The following is a 24,605-nucleotide window of genomic DNA, read 5'->3' on the forward strand; positions in this document are numbered from 1 at the left end:
CCACCTAGACAGATTGGATACTACTCACTGGAGATTCTACCTTCCTCCAGGCCCCCTGACTCTAGGTTCCCTCTTGAAAACTTGTAAGCCAGTCACTTCTTGCCTTTGTAGCTCCCCCACCCCCATTTTGGGTAGCCAATGTCCAAGTTGCCCATCCCTGTCTGCTCTGTGTGTGGAGGGGGTGGGAATGATTCTTGCTGTAAGGATTTGTGGAACAGTTATCTTAATCTTAAGTCTTAGGGGTCATTTTCTAAGATCCTAAACATTTAGTTCCTCATCATATATTACTAAACTTTAAAATAATATTTTTTGTTTGATAGATTGGTTAGCCAAGAAAGAACTTTTAATTCAAAATTGAAAACTCCTCTGTAGACAGGGAACTGACCAGGAAAATTAACATGGAAATAATGTGAAGTGAAACTGATACCAAAATTGAAAGAAATTAATTTAAGGAGCTTTGACAGTTTTCCTCTATTTTTGTCTTGAAGTATAGACACTGGAAAATACTGATTCTACTTGTAAATAAGTTTATAAATGTTGGTCATTTACCACCCTTCCCTTTGTGGTGGTAGTTGATGAAATATTTATCTTTGTTATCTGTATAATTATACTAAGTAAATTCTGTGAGGTTAGACTTGTAAAATATTATTCGAGATCCTTAGGAAATGTGGTTAAAAAGTCTATTATAATTGGCACATAAGTAGAATTTTAAGATTATATTAGAAAAATAGTTAATTTTCAAAGGTGGTCCAAACCAGTGCATTTTAAATGTAGGTCTATCACTGGCTATGTCAGAATCAGTTGTTTAAAAGCATGCTATATTTCAACACCCATTCTTAGAGATTTAAAATTCAGTAGATCAAGAGTGGGATCCCATAATTTGTATGTTTACATGTTGTTGTTAAGTACTGTGGAGTCGATTCCGACTCATAGTGACCCGGTACAGGGTTTCTGAGGCTATAAATCTTTACAGGAGCAAAACGCCTTATCTTTCTCCTGCGGAACTGTTGGTAGTTTCGAACTGCTGACCTTGCAGTTGGCAGCCAGACTCGTAACCACTACGCTACCAGAAGCTCCCCAAATGGTTTTTCTCTGTAACTGTCTCTGATAATAACTATTTTAAATGTTTTCTGGCTTATCTTTTTATTTTATTCTATTTATTGATTTTTCACTGGAGAAAGATGAGGCTTTCTACTCCCATAAAGATTTACACCCTCGGAAACCCTGTACAGGGTCGCTATGGGTTGGAATCGACTCGACGGCACTTAACAACAACAGCAACAACAATTTATTGCTTTAACCGTCTTTTCTTAGAAAGCTTGGAAACCCTATTCGGGCTCGCTGTGAGTCAGAACCGACTCTATGACACTTAACAATTAAAAAGACTCTTGGTATGGTGCTGTAGGATAAGCACTGGACTGTGAACCAAAAGATCAGCAGTTCAAACCCACCAGCTGCTCCTCAGAAACTGTATATAGGGTTGCTATAAGTCAGAACCTACTCAACGACACTTAACAACAGCAACAAATAGTAAAAGGGGTGTATGGATATATGTAACCAGAAAGCTCCTGAAATGGATATGTCTCAGGAAACGTTTGGTTTGGGTTTCAACTTGCTGTCATTAACAATGATTCTGAAGGCCCTGCTCTTACGGCCATTTTTTCATCAGGAGGTTTTCCTCATAGAGCTAAAGAAGTTTACAGGTTGTCTTCATATTCACAGACTATAATTTCCAGAATGAGAATCTATACCACGTAAGATTTTCAGCAAGTTTCGGTGTGTCACAGTGTTTGAACAAAAATGGAATTAATCTTTGTATAAAGCAGATTGGATTTTTCTGCTTGTTGTTAGGTGCCATCGGGTCAGTTCCAATACATAGGGACTTTATATACAGCAGAACAAAACGCTGACCAATCCGACCCATCCTCACAATCACTGCCTTGTTTGAGCCCATTTGTTGCACCCACTGTGTCACTCCATCTAATTGACAATCTTCTTCTTCACTGACCCTATACTTTGCAAAGCATGGTGTTCTTTTCTAGGGGCTGGTCCCTCGTGATGATGTGTCCATAAATAAGGTAAAGTGTTACCGCTCTTGCTTCTAAGAAGTGAACAAACCTGTACTTCTTCCAAGACAGATTTTTTGGTTCTTCTGGAAGTCCATGGTACTTCAGTATGCTGTAACAATGCCATAATTCAAAGGCATTAATTATTCAGTCATTCTTATTCATTGTCCAGCTTCTGCATGCATATGAGGCAATTGAAAATATCATGGTTTAGATCAGGCTCACCTTAGTCTTCAAAGTGACAGCTTTGCTTTTTAATATTAGAAACAGGTATTGTGCAGCAAATTTGCCCAGTGCAAAAGCCATTTGATTTCCTAACTGCTGCTTCCATGGGCATTGATTGTGGAATGAAATCCTTAATGATTTCAAATCTTTTCTCCATTTATCATGATGTTGCTCATTGGTCCAGTTGTGAGGCTTTTTGTTTTCTTTACATTGAGGTGTAACCCATTATGAAGTCTATAATCTTCATCAGTAGGTACTTCAAGTCCTTTGCACTTTTAGCAAACAAGGTTGTATCATCTGCATATCATAGATTGTTAATGAGTCTTGACAATCCTGATGCATCATTCTTGTTCATGTAGTTCAGCTTCTCAGGTTTTGCTCAGCATACCAGAATGAATAAGCATAAAAAAAGGATACAATCCTGAAACATATCTTTAATAATTTTGAACCACACCGTGTCCCCTTGTTCTGTTTGAACAACTGTATCTTAGTTTAGGTCTAGTACTTCTTGAGCACAATTAAGTGTTCTGGAGTACCCATTCTTCTCAGTATTATCCATGATTTGCTATAATTCATGCAGTTGAATGCCTTTCAGTAGTTAATAAAACACAGGTAAACATCTTTTTGGTATTCTCTGCTTTCAGCTAAGATCCAAATTATATCAGCATTTTCTAAATCCTGTGTAAATTTCTGACTGCTCCCTGATGATGTACTGCTACAACTGTTTTTGAATTATCTTTAGCAAAATTTTACTTGCAAAGTGATATTAATGATAGTGCTCAGTAACTTCTGTATTCTGTTGGATTTCCTGCCTTTGGAATGTGCACAAATGTGAATTTCTTCCAATAGATCAGGTAGAGCTATCTTTCAAATTTCTTGGTATAAATGAGTGAACACTTCCAGTGATACATTTATGTGTTGAAATATCTCATTTGGTATTCCATCAATTCTTCGAGCTTTGATTTTTTTTTTTCCCCCAATGCCTTCTGTGTAGCTTGGATTCTTTCTTCATTATCATCAGTTCTTGCTCATGTGCTACCTCTTGAAATGGTGGAATGTCGTCCAATTCTATTTGGTTTAGTGACTGTATTCCTTCTATCTTCTTTTGATACTTCTTCCTCATCTCAGTATTTTGCCCATAGAATCTTTCAGTATTACAACTCAAGGCTTGACTTTGTTCTTAAAGTTCTTTGAGCTTAAGAAATTCTGAGTTTGTTCTGCCCTTTTCATTTTCTAAGTCCAGGCCTTCATACATTTCATTATAATATTTTGTCTGTCAAGCTGCCATTTGAAGTCTTCTGTTCACCTCTTTTACATAATCCGTTCTTCCATTTGCTTTAAGTATTCTTTGTTCAAGAGCAAGTTTCAGGTGGAGGCCTCGGTGCGGGGCCAGCGCGCGCGGACCGCGGAGCCGCTATGCAGCCGCCGGGTCTCGGGCACCGCCCCGCACGAACACCAGCCTAGACCCAGGATGGGAACCACAAGATGGCTGCCCAGAACCCTGGGGAGCATTAGTCCTCTCCAGCAAATGGTGGCTTCTGAGGCTGGAGCTGTGGTCACCTCCCTCTTCATGACACCCCTGGATGTGGTGAAGGTGCGCTTGCAGTCCTAGCACCACCCCTCAGTGGCCTGCGAAATGATGGCTCCTTCTAGACTCTGGCGTGTCTCCTACTCCAAATTGCCCGCCTCTCTCCAACCCACAGGGAAATGCCTCCTATATTGCAATGGGGTCCTGGATCCCCTTTACCTGTGCCCAAACAGTGCCCGTTGTGCCACCTGGTTTCAGGATCCTACCAGCTTCACTGGCACCATGGATGCCTTTGTGAAAATTGTGCGGCATGAGGGCACCAGGACCCTGTGGAGCGGCCTCCTGGCCACTCTGGTGATGACTGTACCAGCCACTGCCATCTACTTCACCGCCTATGACCAACTCAAGACTCTTCCGTGTGGCCGAGCCTTGACTTCTGACCTCTATGCACCAATGGTGGCTGGCACGCTGGCCTGCTTGGGCACTGTGACTGTCAGCCCTCTGGAACTGGTACAGACAAAGCTGCAGGCTCAGCATGTGTCCTACCGGGAGCTGGGCATCTCTGTGCAGACTATGGTGGCTCAGGGAGGCTGGCATTCCCTGTGGCTGGGCTGGGGGCCCACTGCCCTTCGGTATGTTCCCTTTTCAGCCCTCTATTGGTTCAACTATGAGCTGGTGAAGAGCTGGCTGAGTGGGCCCAGATCAAAGGACCAGACCTCTGTGGGCATCAGCTTTGTGGCTGGTGGCAGATATCCTGACTCTGCCTTTCCACGTGGTGATGACTCAGTGTCAGGTTGCGCTGTGACAGATAGAGGCTGTGAGAGTGAGACCCCCATGTGTAGACTCCACCTGGCTGCTGCTGAGGAGGATCCTGGCCAAATCGGGCACTAGGGGACTCTTTGCAGGCTTCCTCCCTAGGATCATCAAGGGCTGCCCCCTCCTGTGCCATCGTGATCAGCACCTATGAGTTCGGCAAATCTTCTTCCAGAAGCTCAACCGGGAACAACTGCGGGGCCCTTGAAAGGGGCCAGAGGCTGAGGGACCCTCATATCTTCCAGGGATGGGGTGCAGGGGCAGAGGAGACTGAGCCAAGTGCCTTTTCTTCAGCACTGAGGAGAGGGGCCGTGCATCCCTTCCCACCTCAGGTCCCTCAGGACCTCGGATGTGGTTCCTCCTGCTGTTCCCCACCCCCCAAGTTCAAAGCCAAATCTGCTGCCTGCTCACACCCTCGTTTCCATGTATGTTTGCTGTAACTGGGTCTGCCTCCAGGAGTCAAAACCCCTGCGTCCATTAATTCCTGATGTCTAAAGATAATGAACTTTTAAAAAAAAGCAAGTTTCAGAGTCTCTTATGTCTTTCATTTTGACCTGTTCTTCCTCTTCTGTCTTTTTAATGACCTTTGCTTTTTCAGGTATGCTATCCAGGATTCCATCCCACAACTAATCTGGTCTTTGGTCATTAGTGTTCAATAATCAATCAAATCTATTCTTGTGTGTGTGTGTTGGGGGTGCTTTAACAAAGTGAAATAAATTATTTTACAATTCAGAAGATTTGAAGTCCAAATTCAGAGCACAGGCTCTGAAGAAAGGTTCGTACCTCCTTCAGCATCTGTAGGCCAACATTGTTTGTAGATCTCTATGTGTCTTGGCATTAATCTTTCCCTGATTCTAGGAGCTTCACAGTGCAGGGACCTTAGGTCCAAAGGGTGCACTTCACTTCTGGCTCTTCCTTCTTGGTGGTAGTAGGTCACTCATATCAAATCTATTCTTAAGATGATCTCTTAAGTTCAGGTGAGGTATACTCAAGGTTATACTTTGGCTCTTGTGGTCTTGTTTTAATTTTCTTCAGCATCTACAACTTAAGTTTGAGTAATTGATGGTTTGCATCCGGCACCAAATCTTGTTCTGATTGAGGATATTAGCTTCTCCATTCTCTCTTTCCATAGATATAGTCCATTTGATTCTTATGTTTTCAATCTGACAGGGTCCACATGTAGAGTTACCGTTTGAAAAAATATGTTTGCAATGAATAGGTCATTAGTCTTGCACAGTTCTATCCCTGACCTCCAGCTTTGTTTATATCCTAAAGGTCATATTTTCCAACTGTATATATCCTTCTTTTTTGGTAGACTTGTTGTTAGGTGTTGTAAAGTCAGCTCTGACCTTGTGCACAGCAAATCAAAACTCTGCCTGGTCCTGCGCCATCCTCACAATCTACGTGATAGCCTCTGAAAAGGAGTCCCTGGGTGGTGCAAACTGTTGAGTTCTCAGCTATGGTTCAAACCATCCTAGTAGCAACACTGGAAAAAGGCCTGGTGATGTGCTCCCATTAAAAACTCCGTGTAGCATAGTTCTACTCCATAATACATAGAGTTATCATGAGCCATAACTGACTCAATGGCAATGAGTTTGGTTTTTATGTGATCTTTAAACCAGTGTTTTAAATAAAATGATGTACATATGCCAGAACTCCTGATTAGTGAATAGTCATTTGAAGGTTATCAATGAAATCACAGAAAGATCATTATAACAAAGCCTTAGGAAAATCAGGGTTGAGTGGAACAGGTGATTCTCAACATGCTCTCCATCTCATTCCTCTCTAGATGTAGCCAGTATCGCTGGGTTCTTATCCATGTTGCTAGGTGCTGTCAGGTCGGTTCCAACTTATAGGGACCCTGTGCACAACAGAACAAAACACTGTCCAGTCCTGCACCATCTCCACAACCGTTGCTACACTTGAGCCCATTGCTGTTGCCACTGTGCCAATCCATCTTTTTTTTTTTTTTTGAGCTTTTATTGTAAATTGAGTGATAGTCTACATGACATAACATCAGTTTTGCATTCAGCCAATCACATCTTGTTTCATTATAATGATTGTTGTTGTTGTTGTTAGGTGCCATCGAGTCAGTACCGACCCATAGCGACCTTATGCACAGGAAAATGAAACACTACCTGATCCTGGGCCAACCTCACTACTGTTGCCACACTTGAGTCCATCAATGCTGTCACTTGGCCAATCCATCTCGTTGTGGGGGGTCTTCCTCTTTTTCTCTGACCCTCCACCTTACCAAACATGATATCCTTCTCCAGGGACTGGTCCCTCCTGACAATATGTCCAAAGTATGAGAGATGAAGTTTGGCCATCTTGGCCTCCAAGGAGCATTCTGGCTGCACTTCTTCCAAAACAGATCTACTGGTTCTTTTGGCAGCCCATGGCACTTTCAATATTTTCCTCCAACACCATAACTCAAAGGCATCAATTCTTCTATGGTCTGTCCAGCTTTCGCATGCATGTGAAGTTATTGAAAATACCATGGCTTGGGTCAGGCACACCTTAGTCCTCAAGCTGACATCTTTGCTCTTCAACACTTTAAAAAGGTCTTGTGCAGCAGATTTGCCTAATGCAATGCGTTGTTTGATTTCTTGACTGCTGCTTCCATGAGTGTTGATAGTTGATCCAAGAAGAATGAAGTCCTTGACAACTTCAATCTTTTCTCTGTTGATAAAAATGTTGTTTATGGGTCCAGAGGTGAGGATTTTTGTTTTCTTTACATTGAGATGTAATCCATACCAAAGGCTGTGCTCTTTAATCTTCATTAGTAAATAAATGATTAGAATCCGTTTTTTGATGTACACAGAAACACACAGGAATATATAATCATTTAAACAACCAAAGGACACATTTTGTAAACCTGTCTCCTGCCTGTCAGCACAAAGCCTTTCTCTTTCCATGAGTCTACGTTCCTCAGCTGCACTCTCTTTCCATGCTATTGTCTCTGCCTCCATCTCTAGTGTTGCTGCTTCTCTGGTTAGGGTCCCACATCAGACTCATGCTTTTCCCTCTTGCTTGTCCTAGGGTCCTCTGTTCCTGGGATGAAATATTAACTACTCCGCCCTTTTTGTTATACATCTTCTACCTTTACAGTTGTGACAATCGCCATTAGTCCCGATAAGAGTTACTCACTACTAAATCAAAAGAATCCTATCCCCATCTCCTTTCACCAGACCCATGTAGATAAGATGGAAACTATTCCGTGGGGATTCTACTTTCCTTCACTTGCTCTGAAACTAAACTCCCTCCTGAAAGCTTGTAAGCCAGCCACTAAATGCCTTTATAGCACCCTGTCCCCCACCCCACCCCCCATTTTACGTAGCCAGTGTCTGAGTTGCCTTTCCCTATCAACCCTGTCTACTGAGGGGATGTGCTTAATCCTTGATTTGAAAACTCCTTCCCTCACGGTTGGTATTTTGTGCTATTACATCTATAAGATAAGGTCAAATTCATCCAATTGTAGCAATGTACACTTGTTTTCCTATATCAAATTTCTTTATCTTCCTCTAGTCGAGCTCTGATCATCAAGCCATAAAAATTAGGTCAGATGAGTACAGTCTGCAAGTTTGGGCATTCCTGCCCACCTCCCCCATCTTCATATCAGCTGTACAGTTTATGCTCAGCTCTAGCTCCCAGTGACTAAGTCAGTGTCCATGGGCTCAGTGGTTCCCAAGTCTCCCCAAACTTCGGACCAACCAGCACTACTTATTCACACTCTCATCTCAGGGTCAACAGGGGTCTATGGAACCATGGTCAAGCTCAGCCCATGTCTTCGATGCTGCCTTTCTCCCACTTCCACTTACAAGTAGACCAAGGTGGTCATTAGTGAACTTAAGCCTGCTTGTGTGTTCCCTTTGAGTTTCAGTCTTAAAATGGGGTTTGTCCTGTAGTGACTTGATGACAAACAGCCAGTCTGATTTTTTGAGTTTTTTTTCTCTTTACCTGCTGGTCTTTCTTTCAAGAAGTGTCTTCTGTTCCTCCAGCTGCTCCTGGTTGGTCTGTATGTCCTTTCAAATGGACATGTTCCACCTCAGAAGGTTCTGCATGGGGTTCAGGATTCCATCCAAGGCCCCATACTCTACAAGGCTCCATGAGAAGCTTATTTCACTGGGCAAGTTTTATAACCCCTTTTAGGTATTCTAATCCGTTATAAGCTGAAGTCAGTGCCAATCTATCTTATTGGGGGTCTTCCTCTTTTTTGCTAACCCTCCTCTTTTCTGGGTTCTGGTCCCTCATAATAACATATACAAACTATGAGAGACAAAGTCTTGCCATCCTGACTTCTAAAGGAGCACTCTGGCTGTATTTCTTCTAACACAGATATGTTTGTTTTTCTGGCAGTCATGGTACTTTCAATATTCTTCTCCAACACCATAACTCAAAAGCATCAATTCTTCTATGGTCTTCCTTATTCATTGTCCAACTTTCATATGTTTATGAGACTATTGAAAATGCTATTGTTTGGGTCAGATGCACTTTAGTCCTCAAACTGATATCTTTGCTCATGCAAAAAACCTTGTGCAGCAGATTTGCCTAATGCAGTATGTTGTTTTATTTTTTTACTACTGCTTCCGTTAATGTTTTTGGTGGATCCAGGCAAAATGACGTTTTTGACAACTTCAGTCTTTTCTCCATTTGTCATGATGATAATTATTGATCCAGTTGTGAGGATGTTTGTTTTCTTTGCATAGATGTGCAATCCATACTGAAGGCTATAACCTTTGATCTTCATTAGTAAATACTTTTAAGTCCTCTTTGCTTCCAGCTTGTTGTTAACTGTTCTTGAGTCAATTCCAACTCATAGTGACCCTGTATAGGATTTCCGAGGAGTGGCTGGTGAGTTTGAACTGCTGACCTTGGAATACAGATGACCTTGGAGTCCAGTGCTTATCCTACAGCACCACACCAGGACTTCCAATTAGGGCTTATCTGTGAGGTTAGGAGTGGGGATAATGCCAGCTCTCAGGCTAGTAGATAATGGTGCAAAGGATATGGAATGGATATTGAAGTAACAACCATAAAATCTACTACAAAATTTTATAGGTGTGAATTGTAGCTCAGACTGCCCTAAAATTGTGTTTATGAAGTGCTAATTTTTATGATTTAATCAGACTACTTTTCAGTTTCATCTTTCAATACAGTGTAAAGAAGATAGTAACTATTTTTAGAGCAAAAAGTTAGATTTTAAATAAAGAACCATTAAATAATCTTTTGGAAATGTAGATCTTTTTACTTAGGTAAGTGAAGTATAGACAGTGTGAGCGAGAGCTTACTTTTTTAGCAGGTGATGGGGGAAGAAAAGAATTAATTGTTCTTATTAATGACTTTTTCCTAATATTTTACTTGGGAGCCTGGTAGCATAGTGGATTACAAGTTTAACTGCAAGGTCAGCAGTTCTAGTCTACCAGGTGCTCCTCTGAAGAAAGATGAGGCTTTCTTTTTCAGTAAAGTTTTACAGTCTTGGTAACCCTTTACAACGTCACTATGAGTCAGAACCAACTCTACAGCACATAACCACCAACCACCAACCACCATTTTACTATGGAAAATTTCAAATGTAAGTGTTAAAAGTGTGAGAGAGCTTCAATAAGTTCGTGAAAAAATGGACTTAAAAGATGATTGAATTTTTCCACAACCTTTTTGAAGCCCCTTCATATAATGAACACTCATAAACCCACCACCTCCATTCTTCAATTAATACTCTTATTATTTGCTTTATCCATTGCTTTCTCTGATATTCATGTATGCATTCTTCTATCCATCTTTTTTTTAATGCATTTCAAAATAAATTGCATTGTTACTTTACCCCTGAGCATTTCAGCATGTGTATCATTAACAAGAGTTACTTATGACCCTTTGATTAAAGGGCTCATATACAAAGCTATAGCACTTACCATGAATCAGATATTTAGAGACATGATAATAACTGATAACAGTAATTTTTCAGTGATAGATCCAAGAGTGAATTGTACACTTAAATCTCTTGCAAATGTTACTTTATGCTTTTAATATAAAATTTCATATGTTGTATGACAAGAGATGTCCATTTAACATCTGTTCAGAAAAATTACAGAATATCAAAATTGTTGGTATATCTGTCGCCTTTTTCTCTACTTTTGTTGCTTACCTAATTTGTTTTGCTTAGGAAACCATCTAACTGGCAATCAGTTGTTGTTATCAGCCAGACCAAAAGAAAACCTCAAGAAAATGCAGGTTCCTTGTAAGTTTATTAGTGTTGCTGACATTTTCCCACCTGCTTATCAGAAGCAACCATGTTGGACACTGTTTGACAATATAAAGTAATAAACATACTTAATGAAAACACTTAAAACATTAGATAATTGTAGATCTCAAGTGAAATTGACTTGATAACATCTTCTTCAAATTTAGTAGTTAATTGCTGTATTTTTCTTTACTGTAAATATAGTTATTTAGGTTTTACATGTTTAAAGAGGATTCTTAAAAATTTTGAATTAAGATATTTAAATGAGAGCTGATTCATAGAACATAAAATTCCCAGATCTTTAGATAAAAGATAATATATATTCTTAAATGTATTAGATAGCATTTAGGACAGATTACTTTTTACTCCTATTCTTGAGATTGTGACTTTTTTTTTTAAACCATCAGTTAACAGTATTTCTCTCCATTCACTTTAGCTTTTTTAAACAAACTAACTAACAGAAAATACTCAGGCATATATAATAATTTACACATCTAAAGGGCACATTCTGCAAGTCTGCCTCCTGGCCACCAGCTCTTAGTCCCTCTCTTCCCAGGAATCTAGAGTCATCAGCCACTCCCACTTTCCATGACCTATCTCTGCTTCTTCTCTGGATAAGGTCCCGCATTCTGCTTGTGCTCTTCTCCCTTGATGGTCCTAGGGTCCTCTGTTTCTGGACTGTAAGATTAACCACTCCCCTGTTTTTTTACCTTTACAATTGTGATAGTTGCAATTAGTCATGATAACAGTTATTCACTATTAAATCATCCGAATCTTATCCTTATCTCTTTCCACCCATCTAGACAAGATGAAAACTATTCACTGGGGACTCTTTCTCACCCTACACACTCTTAAACTAAACTCCTTCTTGAAACTTTGTAAGCCAATCACTTTGTACCTTTAATGCCCCCTCATTTTAGGTAGCCAAGGTCTAAGTTGCCCATCGCTATCTACCCTGTGTACAGAGGGGCTAGCATTGATACTTGATGGGAAGACTCCTTCCCTCTTTGTTGGTATTTAGAGTAACTACCTCTGTGAGTATAGGTCAGATTCATCAAATGTGGCAATTTACTCTTGTTTGCTTTATAAAAAAATTTTTTTAAATATATTTTTATAATCTTCATCTAGTCGAGTTCTGATTATCAAGCCATCGAGGCTAGGTCAAATGGGTAATGTCTGCAAGTTTGGGTGTTCTTGTGCATCTCCCCTGACTTCATATCAGGTGGCTGTGGCCTTCTCAGCTCTAGCCTTCTGTGGCTATGTCCTTGTCCATGGGCTTAAGTGTCCCCAGGTCTCACTACACTTTGGAGCAACTAGTCCTTCCTCTTCTCTCTCTCATCTCCAGGTCAGCGGGAGCCAATGGACTGTGGTTGAACTCAGCCTATTTCTTCATTGCTGCCTTTCCCCCTCTTCCACTCACCAGTAGACCCAAGTGGTCGCCAGCAAGCTTACATGCCTGTTCATGTGTTCCCTTTGAGTTTCAGTCTTAGAGGGGAGTTTGTCCTGAAGGAATTTGATTGCTTGCCTTGATGGCTTCCTGGTGAACAACTTGCTTATTCTTGTAGTAGCCAGTCATGCTGACATTTTTGTTTTGGGTTATTCCTGATGATCTTTTTTGAAGCTGTATCTTCTGTCGCTCTGGCTGTTCTAGGCTGATCTGCTTGTCATTTCTAGTGGGAATGTCCCACTTGACAGAAGTCCTTCTAAGGTCCTGTACTCTGCAATGGCTCCACAAGAGGGCTATTTCACTGGGCAAATTTAGAACCCCTTTTAGGTATTCCAATCAGTTATAGGCTAAAGACAGGCTTAAAAGTTTTCTGTAATCATCTTTCCCAACATTCCTTTCTATCCCACTCAAGTGTCTATTTTACAGTAGTAGGCAAGGGAAACCAATATTCATAAAACAGTCAAACATTTTAGTATTATTCCCCCCTCTTCAAACTATGCCTAGATCCCTGTATCACAGAGCCCTGTTATTCCAACATTGAGCATGCATCACTCTGTCCCACTTAGGACATGCAAACCTGTCTCAGTGTTCCCCTGTCTATCTTGTTATTCCGCCTCCTTCCCCTTCTTTTATTGCCCTCCCCAACACCCGAACAAAACTCCCCACCCCAACCCCACTGTTGTGGTACCTTATATTCCATTAACTCTTCCCTCCATTTAAGACAGTCTATTTTATCCTGTAGTCTACCTGACCTTCTCACCACCTGGATCACTGTTCCTCTGTGTTTACCTTCTTTCACATTGTAATTGTTTTGATCATAGACTGACCTCCCAGATCCTCTGTTCTTACAATTTTATTCTGTTCTTGACTGTTCCATTTGTTGATTAAGTTCAAGGTGATGCTGCCACATACGTCATTCTCTCGTTGTTGTCTGTTTTTGTTGGGTCTCTGTCCACAGAACTTCCTATAGGATGTTTTTCATCACAGGGTTGGCTTTGGCAAAATTCCTTAGCTTCTGTTTATCCTGGAATGTTTTGATTACACTATCATATTTGATTGACAGCTTTGCTTGGGAAGAGGATTCTTGGTTGGCAGTATTTTTTCTTTCAGGGTTTTATATATGTCTCCCCATTGCCTGCACAGTTTCTGTTGAGAAATCCGAGCTTAATCTGATTTGCTTGCCTTTGTATGTTACACTTCTCTTTTCCCTAGCTTCTTTCAGTATTCTGTCCTTTGATTTTGGAGAGCTTGATTATTATATATCTAGGTGATTTTCTTTTAGGATCTATCCTTCCTGGGTTTCATTGAGCTTCTTGAATGCTCATCTTTTCATTTTTCAGGATGTTAGGGAAATTTACTTCCAGCAGATCTTCAACTATCTCCTCTGTGGACTTGTATGATTCTTTCTGTTCCAGAAGGCCGATTATTCTTACATTACTCCTCTTCATGTTGTCCAACATGAATCTTAGGCCTTCTTCAGATTCTTTTTATCCTTTTTTGTAATTGCTCTTCTGTCTTAATAGTGTTGAGAGATTTATCTTCTAGCTCACTTGTTCTGGCTTCTATATCTTCAATTCTATTTCTGATATTCTATTATTAATTGTTTGGACCTCTTTCTGTAGGTTTTGAATTGTTTCCAATGCTGAATTTATCTTATTTGATTGTTCCTGTAGCACTTTCCTGACTTCTTCCTTATTTTTCTCAACTCCATTGTACAGTGTTTTGATACATTTTATAATCATTTTTCTGAATTCCTTCTCAGGCATTTCCAAAGTTTGCCCATCTTCCAGTATGGAGTATAGGTCTACTTCTAGCTCATTTGCCTCAGTCACTTTATCTCGTTTCTTAACATGTACTGATATGGTCATCTGTTTCTGGTGTTTGGGCATATTCAAGAGTTATCTGTGTCCTTAATACTTAGATGGGTGTGTATTTGGTATTTTTTAATGCCTTCTGATTGCCTCCAGGTAGATGTGATCAGGAGATGGACTTCCCTTTTCACTCTTCTTCCTGAGAAATTTCAAGATGCCATTGTTGGTCATTGTGATGTAACTCAGGATTTAATTTTCAGCATATTTCCTTTTTAGTCTGCCTGTCCCATTCCACAATACCTGTTCAGGCCTTTTTCCTGTTGATAAACAGTTCAGGGCTGGCTGTGGCCGTTTTGCACTGCCATTTGATTTTAAGTGGATACTGTAACTTTAAATTTCGAGGAGATCTGTGTGCATGGGTATTAGAACCCTCTGAGGGTGAGGATGGGGTGTCCACTCCATCTGGCACCCCCTCTAATCACCAGAATGGAGGTGCACAGACAGCATGAGCCCAATGAACAGATACAAAACAGAAGATTGTCCACACCTTTATCTCTGCAGCTGCTCTGATCCTTCTCCTGCTTGGTCTCTTCCAAGATGGCAGCTCTGGGAGCAGCTGAGTCTCTTGAATTAGAAAGCAATGGATTTCTTGCTTCTGCTACAAATTCCCCTAGCTGTAAGCTATCCAACCTTCTAAATATTCCTTTATATGTGGTTCAGAGTTCTGGCACCATCCCATGAGCATGCTTGGTCTGGTATTCTGTGTTGTTGCTGACGGAGCTCTTCACTGCACTTCCACCCAATCTGCCATCTTGTTTGTTGACTGTATTCTTTTAAAGTTCACTGTGAAGTGGCAATACCCGATGCAGAGCTTCCCAACTGGTATGTCTGTTACATTGGTGTGTCACCAGTGTTTGACAAGTGTCATGAGATGGTAATTGTCTCAGTCTTGGGTGTCACTCCTAGAGCCTGCAGCTGCTTAGTAAATCTTTCTCATTTCTCAATTTATCCAGTCTGCTTCTTAGTTATTTTCTTAAGTTTTTATTTATATTCTGTGTATGTGTTCACAAAAATAATGGTTTAGTGAATATCATAGTATAACTCTTTATGTGCAACAGTTGCATAGAAAAACACAACATTACACATTATAAAGTTTTTTTTTAATCTATAAAGAACAACTGTAAAACAATTTAATTTAGTCAAATATATGAAATTTGTCTCCTTTAACTTCTTTCTACCTTATTTCTACAGTAAATCAGAAGTTCAAGGAATATCTTTATTATAGTCACAATTTCATACCTTTGGAAAAATTCTCACAAGCATCTTTTAGGTGTTTTGTTAATTACGTGTTGCATTTTTTTAATTGTACAATGTCTTACTTGCTCTGTTTTTCATTAAACAATCCATTTCCTCCAAGGAACCAAAGTGCTTTAACAAAATTTTTAGCTAAACCGCACTCTGTTCCACCAATAGAGGGGACATCTTTGGAGTTACTTGGTGGAGTTTTTTTGCAAAACATATTTAATGTTACAATGGTTTGAGATCACCAACTGCTCCATGGGAGAAAGATGAGGTTTTCTTCTTCTGCAAAGATGTACAGCCTTAGAAATCCTCTACAGGCTCACTTTGATTTGGGAACCAACTTTACAGCAGTAACAGCACCAACATTCTGCCAAACTTTCATTCCTTGCAAATTTCCTTATAGGAACGAATTAACATGAAGAATAGTTGCTGGTCATTCTTCTTGTAGTCATGGTGACTTTTTATTGCCATGTCTATTCAGACTCTCTTTCAAACCTAACATCTTTCTGCTTTCTTGAATTTCTTCCATACCTTGGGCTTTGTTGTCTATTTGCATTAAAATTTTTATGTTATCCCACATGATGTTATTGCTATGGAATGTCAAAAATTCTCAAATATTTTTGCCTTCATTGTTGACCAGACTTGAAGGTACCTTTCTCCAAATCTGATTCCAACCCACAAATAACTAGCCTTTCCATTTCATCTTGAATTTCTTCCTAGTACTGGATTTCAGTTGCTACTTCATCAACCATTTCATAGAAGGTTATGTAACATGATACTAAGCCACTAAAACATATAGCTGCACATATCTATCCAAATGAGTGAGTCTCTTCCAGTTAGATTTAGAGAGTACATTCTAAAGGAAAATGATTTCTTTAACATCAATAAATATTCTTCTCTATATACTTTTTCTCTGTCTTCCTTCTCTTCCTTCCTGCTTCACTCATTCATTGATCCACCCCTGCTTGACGTTATCCATTTCCACTTTGAGGATACATAGGATTAAGAGAGAAAGTCTAGAGTTAGTTTTGTTAAATGCCATCGACTTGATTCCGTCCCATAGTGACCCTGTATAGGGTTTCCAAGGAGCAACTGATGAGCTTGAACCACTGACTTTGCAGTTCAGACAACTTTGCCATCTGACGCATTAGCCCACAGCCCCACACCAAAGCCAAGGAAATAGTTATTATTAGTCTTTATTCTATTGCTCTTTTGTTCTTGTTCTGTGCTTTTGAAGCATTTTATTTTAAAAAGTGGTGATTGAAAATAAGATCCAGACATAAATACATGTAAGTAGTATTAGACAACTCCAAGGTTGTCTTTAGCTTCCCATACTGCCTTGGAGTTTCTTCTGACTCATGGAAATCCTATAGGATAGAGTAGAACTAGTTTCCCAAACTGTAAATCTTTGCAGAAGCAGACTGCCACATCTTTCTCTTGCAAAGTAGTTCTTGATTTTAAGCCACCTGGACCTTTGGTTCGCAGTTGAGCACTTTAACCACTGCACAACCAAAGCTTCTTGGGTCATTAAATTAAACATCTTTAATTTCATTTAATTTTCATGTTGCAGTTCCCATTTAAGTCAGCAGCAAATGAAAATAAGTATTTAAGAAAACACAAAAGATATTTGCAGCAGTCCTTTTTATGAAGATGGCACCAAAATCGAGGAAGGAAGCCTTTACCACTTCCAAAACTGAAGCCAAAACGAAGGCATTGAAGGCACAGAAGGCAGTGCTGAAAGGCATCCACAGCCACATAAGAAAAGAAGATCTGCACATCACACACCTTCCGGTGGCCCTAAGACACTGAGGCTCCTCGGAAGAGTGCCCCCAGGGGAAGCAAGCTTAACCACTGTGCCATCTTCAAGTTCCCTCTGACACTGAGTCAGCCATAAAGAAGAATGAAGATAACAACACACTTGTGTTCATTGTGGATATCAAGGTCAACAAGCACCAGATCAAACAGGCTCTGAAGAAGCTCTAGACACTGAAGTAACCAAGGTCAATACCTTGATTAGGCTTAATGGAGAAAAGAAGGCATATGTTCCACTGGCTCCTGACTATGATGCTTTAGATGTTGCCAACAAAATTGGGATCATGTAAACTGAGTCCAGCTACCTAATTCTAAATACAGAATTTTTCAATAAAAAAAAAAAGATGTGTACAACAAAACTGTAATCAGAAAACTCCTAAGAATGGAGCTTTCTGGCTATAGTTTGTTTGTTTTTGTTTTTGTTTTTGTTTTTGTTTTTGCTTGTGATCTTTTGTTATCAGTCTCCACATACTTGTTTCTTTTATTTAGAATACTGTAACTTGGGGTGAAAATATGTCACCTCTTTCTGTGACAACCAGGCATCCAGTCCACTCAATTCTCTACTTACATTTCCTCATCTATGAAGTTGTTAGTTGCTGTTTAGTGGACTAGGACTCATGACAACCTTATATACAACTTTGTCAGGCCCTGCACCATCTTCATGATCTTATATTTGAATCCACTGTTGTGACTTTTGTGTAGTGCATTGCAACCTAAAGGGCTCATTTACCAGCACTATACTAGCTAGTACAATAATTCTGTTATGATACATAAGGTTTTCACTGACTGATATTTAGAAGCAGGTCATTGGACTGTTCTTCCTAATCTACGTTATTTGCAAAGTTCTGCTGAAACCCATACACCATGGGTAAACCTGCCGGTGTTTGAAATACCGGTGACATAGCTTCCAGCAACATGCAAGTTACCACAGTACTACAAACTGACAGACGAGTGGTGGAGCTATGAAGTAGGAATAGTACTATCCATCATAAAATGAGATGCATGTGAAAGTTGGACAGTGAATCAGGAAGACCACAGAAGGATCAATGCATTTTTATTATGGTGTTGGAGAAGAATATTAAAAGTATCATAGATAGCCACAAGAACAAACATATCTGTGTTGGAAGAACTATAGCCAGAAAACTCCTTAGAAGTCAGGATGGTGAGACTTCATCTCTTATACTTTAGACATGTTATCATGAGGGACCTGGAAACAGTAAAGAGAAAGGTCAGTGAAAAAGAGGAAGACCCCCAACAAGATGAACTGGCACAGTGGTAGCACCTAATCCAAGCCATGTTATTTTCAATAGCCTTTTTTATATGCATGCAAAAGTTGGACAGTGAATAAGGAAGATTATAGAAGAATTGATGCATTTGAGTTGTGGTGTTGAAGAAGAATATTGAAGGTACCATGGACTGCCAGAAGAACAAACAGGTCTATGTTGAAAGAAGTACAGCCAGAGTACTCCTTAGAAGCCAGGACTTCATCTCTCATACATTGGACATATTATCAGGAAGGGCCAGTCCCTGGAAAAGGACAATATGCTTGGTAAAGTGAGGGTCAGCAAAAAAGATGAAGACCCCCCCCCCCCAAGAGATGGATTGGCACAGTGACATCAACAAGGTGTTCAAACATTAACAACAGTTGTGAGGATGGTGTGGGACCGGGCAGTGTTGCTTTCTGTTGTGCATAGTGTCACTATGAGTCGGAATAACACATTGGCACCTAACAGTAACAACATCATCACAAGTAATTAACACACAAGATATTGTGTGTTAATTACATTCAAAGGGTTTAGAACATTGTAAGTGCCAGGCTTTCTTAACCAGGGTGCCACAAGAGAATTAAGCCCTACAGAAAATTATTTTGAGTGACTTTTCTCAACCCTCCTAAAAATGGTACATTCTAGATGCACTGGAAGTAAATTAAATCATTACATATAATGGATGCTTAAGGTATTAGGCTTAATTCCTTTGGACAACCTCAGTCAAGAAGGGCAGATAAGTGTTAAATAAATGGTTGTTGTTGTTGTTGTTGTTATGAAGTGCTGTCTAGTCGATTCTGACCCATAGTGACCCTGTATAGGATTTCCAAGGAACAGCTGATGAGCTTGAATCACCAACCTTGCACTTAGTTATAGGACTTTGCAGTCTGATGCATTAGCCCTAAGTGCCACACCAGGACTCCAAATAAATGGTAGCTATTATTATTTTGGTGTTAAATGACAGAAAGTCCATCTACATTTAAATAATAAAGAGATTTTATTGGTTTATGTAAGTAAATCAGGTGGAAAGACTACTTCAGAGAAGGTTTGACTAAGACTTTGAGTTAATATCTCTGCTGTTCTTTGGTTCTGCGCTGATTAAAAATATATTTTTTTAAAAGAATGTATTTTTTTTTACTTAACAATGAACTTATGGCTAAAGTCTTAAGGTGTCTTTTGGATCAGAACATCTTAACTATTTAATCATCAAGTGTGTCTAATTATAAATAATCTGGTTTTATTAGACAGAATTTTGTTTTCACTGTTCAATAAATTCTTTGTCTGCAAAATACATGTTTGTTTGCAGGTGGTACCAAAACCAAAAAAATCCACCCCTCCCTTTCCCAATATGTTTTATGTTGCCAAGTGTTATCAAGTTAGTTCCAATTCATAGTGACCCTGTATAGTGTTTCCGAGGAGCAGCTGGTGAGTTTGAACCACCAACCTTGCAATTCAAACCAACCTTGTGTGGTCCAGTGCATATCCTACAGTGCCACACTGGCAAACTGCCTCAACACTGTTTGGAAGTGGTTCTTAGTATTAGGAGCACCTTTTAATCAGCTGTCGGAAGAGACTTAGTTGTTGTTCTCCCTTTTCAAAGTGATTTGGAGAACCTTCCCACCCCACTCCTCTTTCTCTATTTCCCAAGCAAAAGCATACCTCCCAATATAGCTCTGGGCAGCTCATCACCTTCTTGACTAAGCATTGAATCTCTTATATTTTGAATAGAGAATTATCTACCCTCAAGATAACCAACTAGCTGCATTAGATAAATAGCTTTGAAATTTTAGGGTGAATTTTTCAGGAGTAGACTTAGTTGCTTGGTTTCTACAAGTCCTTTAAAAGGTATGTTGTATACATTGTATTTGTTGTAAACAACTCTCACTAAGCATTATTTGTAAATATTCAGCATAGTTCACTACGAATTGCTTTTCAGATAGCTTGAGAATGAAATTAGTTCAGAATTCAGCCAATTAAAGGTTATACACTTAGCTTGAAATATTTGCATACACATTATAAAGATTATCTCATATTTTTACTTTGTTGTATTGTCGCAAAACAGAAAGAAGAAGGAAAGTTTCAAGGACAGCTTAACAAGTCTGACTCTAACCAGTATATTAGGGAACTGAAAGATCAGATAGCAGAGTTGAATCATGAGGTAAGTGATAAATTTTGATCTTCACATATTTCTTTCTTCCTTCCTCTGTATTGTAACACGTTATTATTGGTTATAACACTCTGTAAAGCTAAGTATTTTAGTGAATCCCTGATTATAACTAATAAGAATATTCTAAAACCAAGATTTATCTTCTTTTTTATGGCTTCCCCCCTGTGCCAGTATTGAGATTTTATTTTCTGGAAACCTCTCAATCATTACCTAAAATGCTTGGCAAATATTTTATTGTCTTATAGTGGTCTGAAAATCCTTGATCGTTTGCCTAGGTTTCAAAATGACTTAAGCTAAAATTTCCCTTGTAGTAGATTGGTGATTTTTACAGTTGTGAGGAGAGGGAAGTGTTTCACTCATGTTGTTTCTCCTGATGGTGGTATTACTGAGATTGCAAAAAAGGATACTTGCTTAATATCAGTTAACAGATTTCTTAGTATCCAAACACTTTTTAAACTGGCACTATCTTGAATCTGTGAGATTCGACTCATGAAATTTTCAGATAGTTTATACTATACTGAGGAATTTAAATTATTTGAACTAATGTGTTTTGAATAGAGACACATTTGGTTAATATGATTCTAAGTCAGTTTCTTTGTTCTTATATTCTAATGATAAATACTTGACTAAACATGAATATAAAGACATCTTTTCTTATTTTGAATTATTTATAAAATAATGTTTATTCATAGTGATAAGATTTGAAAGAGTAGCCTAAACTTCATCTGTTTAAATGAAGAAAGATTTGCACATGTTGACCACTAAATGAATTTAAACCTCAAGGAAAAAGTTTGGACATTACCCTTTCCTGGTGTTACATCCTTCAGTTCCCTTCATTTTAAAGTCACTGTAATACCTCCTTGAGGTATTAATAAATCTAAGAATAAATTCTAAATGAAGAGCAAGCCATATATTAACAAAGCTGATTACTCTTAAAAGTGGTTTCATTTAATTAGTCTTGAAATTTTCGTATCATTTCTGTAAATATTGGGTTTTATCTATGATGGCATTTGAGTAATTCAAGATACTGTATAATTTTGATTTATTTGTGTATAATAAGTCATTTTTCAGTCTGTTTTGCTGCACCCATGTTTGACAGAGCAAACTTATAAATAAGTATGTTTTAGAAGTCTTTATTCTTTTGAGCCCTTTAGGAATTTTTCCTTGTGTTTTGAAGTGTTTCCAAAGGAAATTGTGCCTAAAATAAAGAAATACCCCTTTTAAAATTTTGACTTCTGGTGCTAAGGAAACTTTAATATTGCAAATAAGAAAAGTGTATACAGGTTAGCTTTTATCTCTAAAACTCGTCTAAAAATTAGCAAACATTGATTTTAAACTATCATCTACCCTGACTCCCTGGTGTGGTACTGTAGAACAAGCACTGGACCACAAGCTGGTTTGAACCACAATGTTAGTGGTTCAAACGCATTAGCCGCTCCTCGGAAACCAGACTCAAGGGCACTTAACAACAACAACCTTGACTACAAATAAGGATATTCTCATGAAAACAGTCAGAAAAAGTAGTTCACATGTGGTTCAACTTTTGTATAAGTTCCTCATGTGTGACCTGTGAAAGAAATCGCTTATCCTATAAACACAGGCAAAGAAAATTAATCAGTAGACTAGTGTTCTGTCGTTAAAATAGAGAGCTAGAATGTGCAAATTAAAGATAGTACAGTGTGGTGTATCTTGTGAGATGCTGATTGTATAGCTCAGGGTAGGCCGGAGTCCTGGGCATAAGCAGGCCTCAGTCAGAAAACCTAGTAGAGAGGTGAGATGAGTACACCTGGAGACAGAACAAGAAAAGCCTCAGTGATGAGAATGAGCATGGGATTGGGGATACAGAGGCCAGGTTTAAAGAAAGAAGTAATGTGACCAAGTTGTGGAAAATAGGGTAGAATGCGTAGAACCAGGTTATGGTAAACCTTCAAAGCTAGAAAAAAATTAAACTTAACTGGTGGTATTTACTGCTGGTTATGTGCCATGGAGTTGGTTCCGACTCATAGCAACCTTATATAGGGTTTCTGAGGTTGTAAATCTTTATGGGAGCAGAAAGCTACGTTTTTCTTCTGCAGAATGGCTGGTAGTTTTGAATTGCTGACCTTGAGGTTAGCAGCCCGACTCGTAACCACTATGTTACCAGAGTTCCTTAACTGGAGATTATAAAACCATTAGGGCTCTTCAGTTGGAGATTTGTTTTCATTTTATTTTCTGAACAGATTATAATATGTTCACCTGTTTCAGAGTTTTATCACTAAAAAGAGGATAATTGAAAGCAGGTGAAAATTTAAACCAAGATGCTATTTTTGTATCAGCGTCTTAGGGGGTTAAAAAGTTGTCATGTTTTTGTTTCTAGCATTTTCATTCTTGTAATTTACTACTTTACAATGAAGAAATATTTGGCTTTCAACATAACAATTAATTTTGAACTATTAATATTTTAATTGTACGACTAATGATAGTTATTTTGTTAGCTCATTCTTGCACTTCTCTAAATGTTCAAGGAAATGTTGAGACAAATTTTTCAGACTCATCTTCCTGAAGACATAGCAGTGTTACGCATGTTATAACAGCTATAACCACTTAACATAGTTTGCTGTATGATATATTAAAGAGGATAAAGCAAGTTATTTTTCATAATTGGCTGAGTACATTGTTGGTCTTTGAAATAACAATACTGGTTACCATTTATTAAGTGCCACCTATAGGCCAAGCATTGTATCAGACACTTTATTGTTACTAACCCCCATAACCATCCCACATGAAGGTGGTATTGTTCTTGGTTGCATGGATATAGAAACTGAGACTGATCATGATTAAGATATTTGTCCAAGGTTGTACAAGTAGTAAAGGTTGAACCAGAGTTGAATCTGGTACAGCCTGGTTTTTTGGGTTCTTCTTACGTAGACTTTAAGTTAGAAAGCATGTTACACATTTTAAAATCCTAAGAGTAGCAATTAGTGACAGTGTTTTAGTTATGTAGATTCTCCCTGGCACATTAATCTGCATCCCAGGAAGTGAATTCTGCAGTTGACATAGCACAAGAACTCCCAATCTGGCCCTGCTGCTTACTGCATTCTTAGTGCAGTCTCTGATTCCCAACCCCTACGATTCCTACCCTTACCACCTAACCAATTTTGCTTTTAATTTTACTAGAAATTTTTTTAATTTGGAGCCCATTAACCTCTGCCAAGACTGTCACAGAAACTATTGTGTAACTCCTGCTGCTCCAGATATAGCATGAGGTGTGGTTGAGTCCTCCCCATTTCCCATATCCATTCCCCAGGGCATACATAGGAAAGGTCCTCCCCATCTCCTGCCTTCCCATCAGTCAGCATCACAGCACCTAATAGTAGGCTCTGGGTATAGAACTGAAGATAAAAAAAGATTGATGCACAGTTCATACCTTAATGGTGCTCACATTCTAACAAAGGAGACAGACCTGCAAATATTACAAAAAAATATAGCAGCAGGTAGTATAGTAGCTACCAGTCATTTAACACTTGTTCTTTTCCAGACACTGTAATCTATCCACTATGTATTTAATCTTCACAACATCCTGTGAAGTAAGTAGCATCAATCTTGTTCTTATTTTATACCAGTAAACTGAAGCACTGGACTGTGAACCACAGAAATGTGGTTCAAGCCCACCAATCCACTCCACAGGAGAGAGATAAGCCTTTCTGCTCCCACAAAGATTTACAGCCATTAAAGTCCTATACAGGGTCAATATGGGTCAGAACCAACTCAACAGCACTTAACAACAATAACATATGATTCCAGAAAGTGTGGTGGCTCTGTAGGATAAACACTGGACTGCCAACCACAAGGTCTTTGGTTTGCGCCTACTAAACACTTAATGGGAGAAAGATAGGCTTTCTGCTCCCAGAAAGATTTAAAGGTTTATGGCCTCAGAAACAATACGGGG

The 24,605-nt window shown here is 39.1% G+C and overlaps 1 protein-coding gene and 1 pseudogene across 1 annotated transcript in view; both read left to right on the top strand.

Moving 5' to 3' along the window:
• The window catches only part of EVI5 (ecotropic viral integration site 5), a 293,650-nt gene that overhangs the window by 225,561 nt on the left and 43,484 nt on the right, over positions 1-24,605 (top strand). Inside the window, exon 17 of the mRNA XM_006830964.1 lies at positions 20,573-20,668. Coding sequence (XP_006831027.1) covers positions 20,573-20,668 — 96 coding nt within the window. The remainder of the gene's footprint in view (positions 1-20,572; positions 20,669-24,605) is intronic.
• On the top strand, positions 3,763-4,840 carry LOC102822868 (annotated as a pseudogene).

Source organism: Chrysochloris asiatica, unplaced genomic scaffold, assembly GCF_000296735.1.
Source record: "Chrysochloris asiatica unplaced genomic scaffold, ChrAsi1.0 scaffold00002, whole genome shotgun sequence".
NCBI lineage: Eukaryota > Metazoa > Chordata > Mammalia > Afrosoricida > Chrysochloridae > Chrysochloris > Chrysochloris asiatica.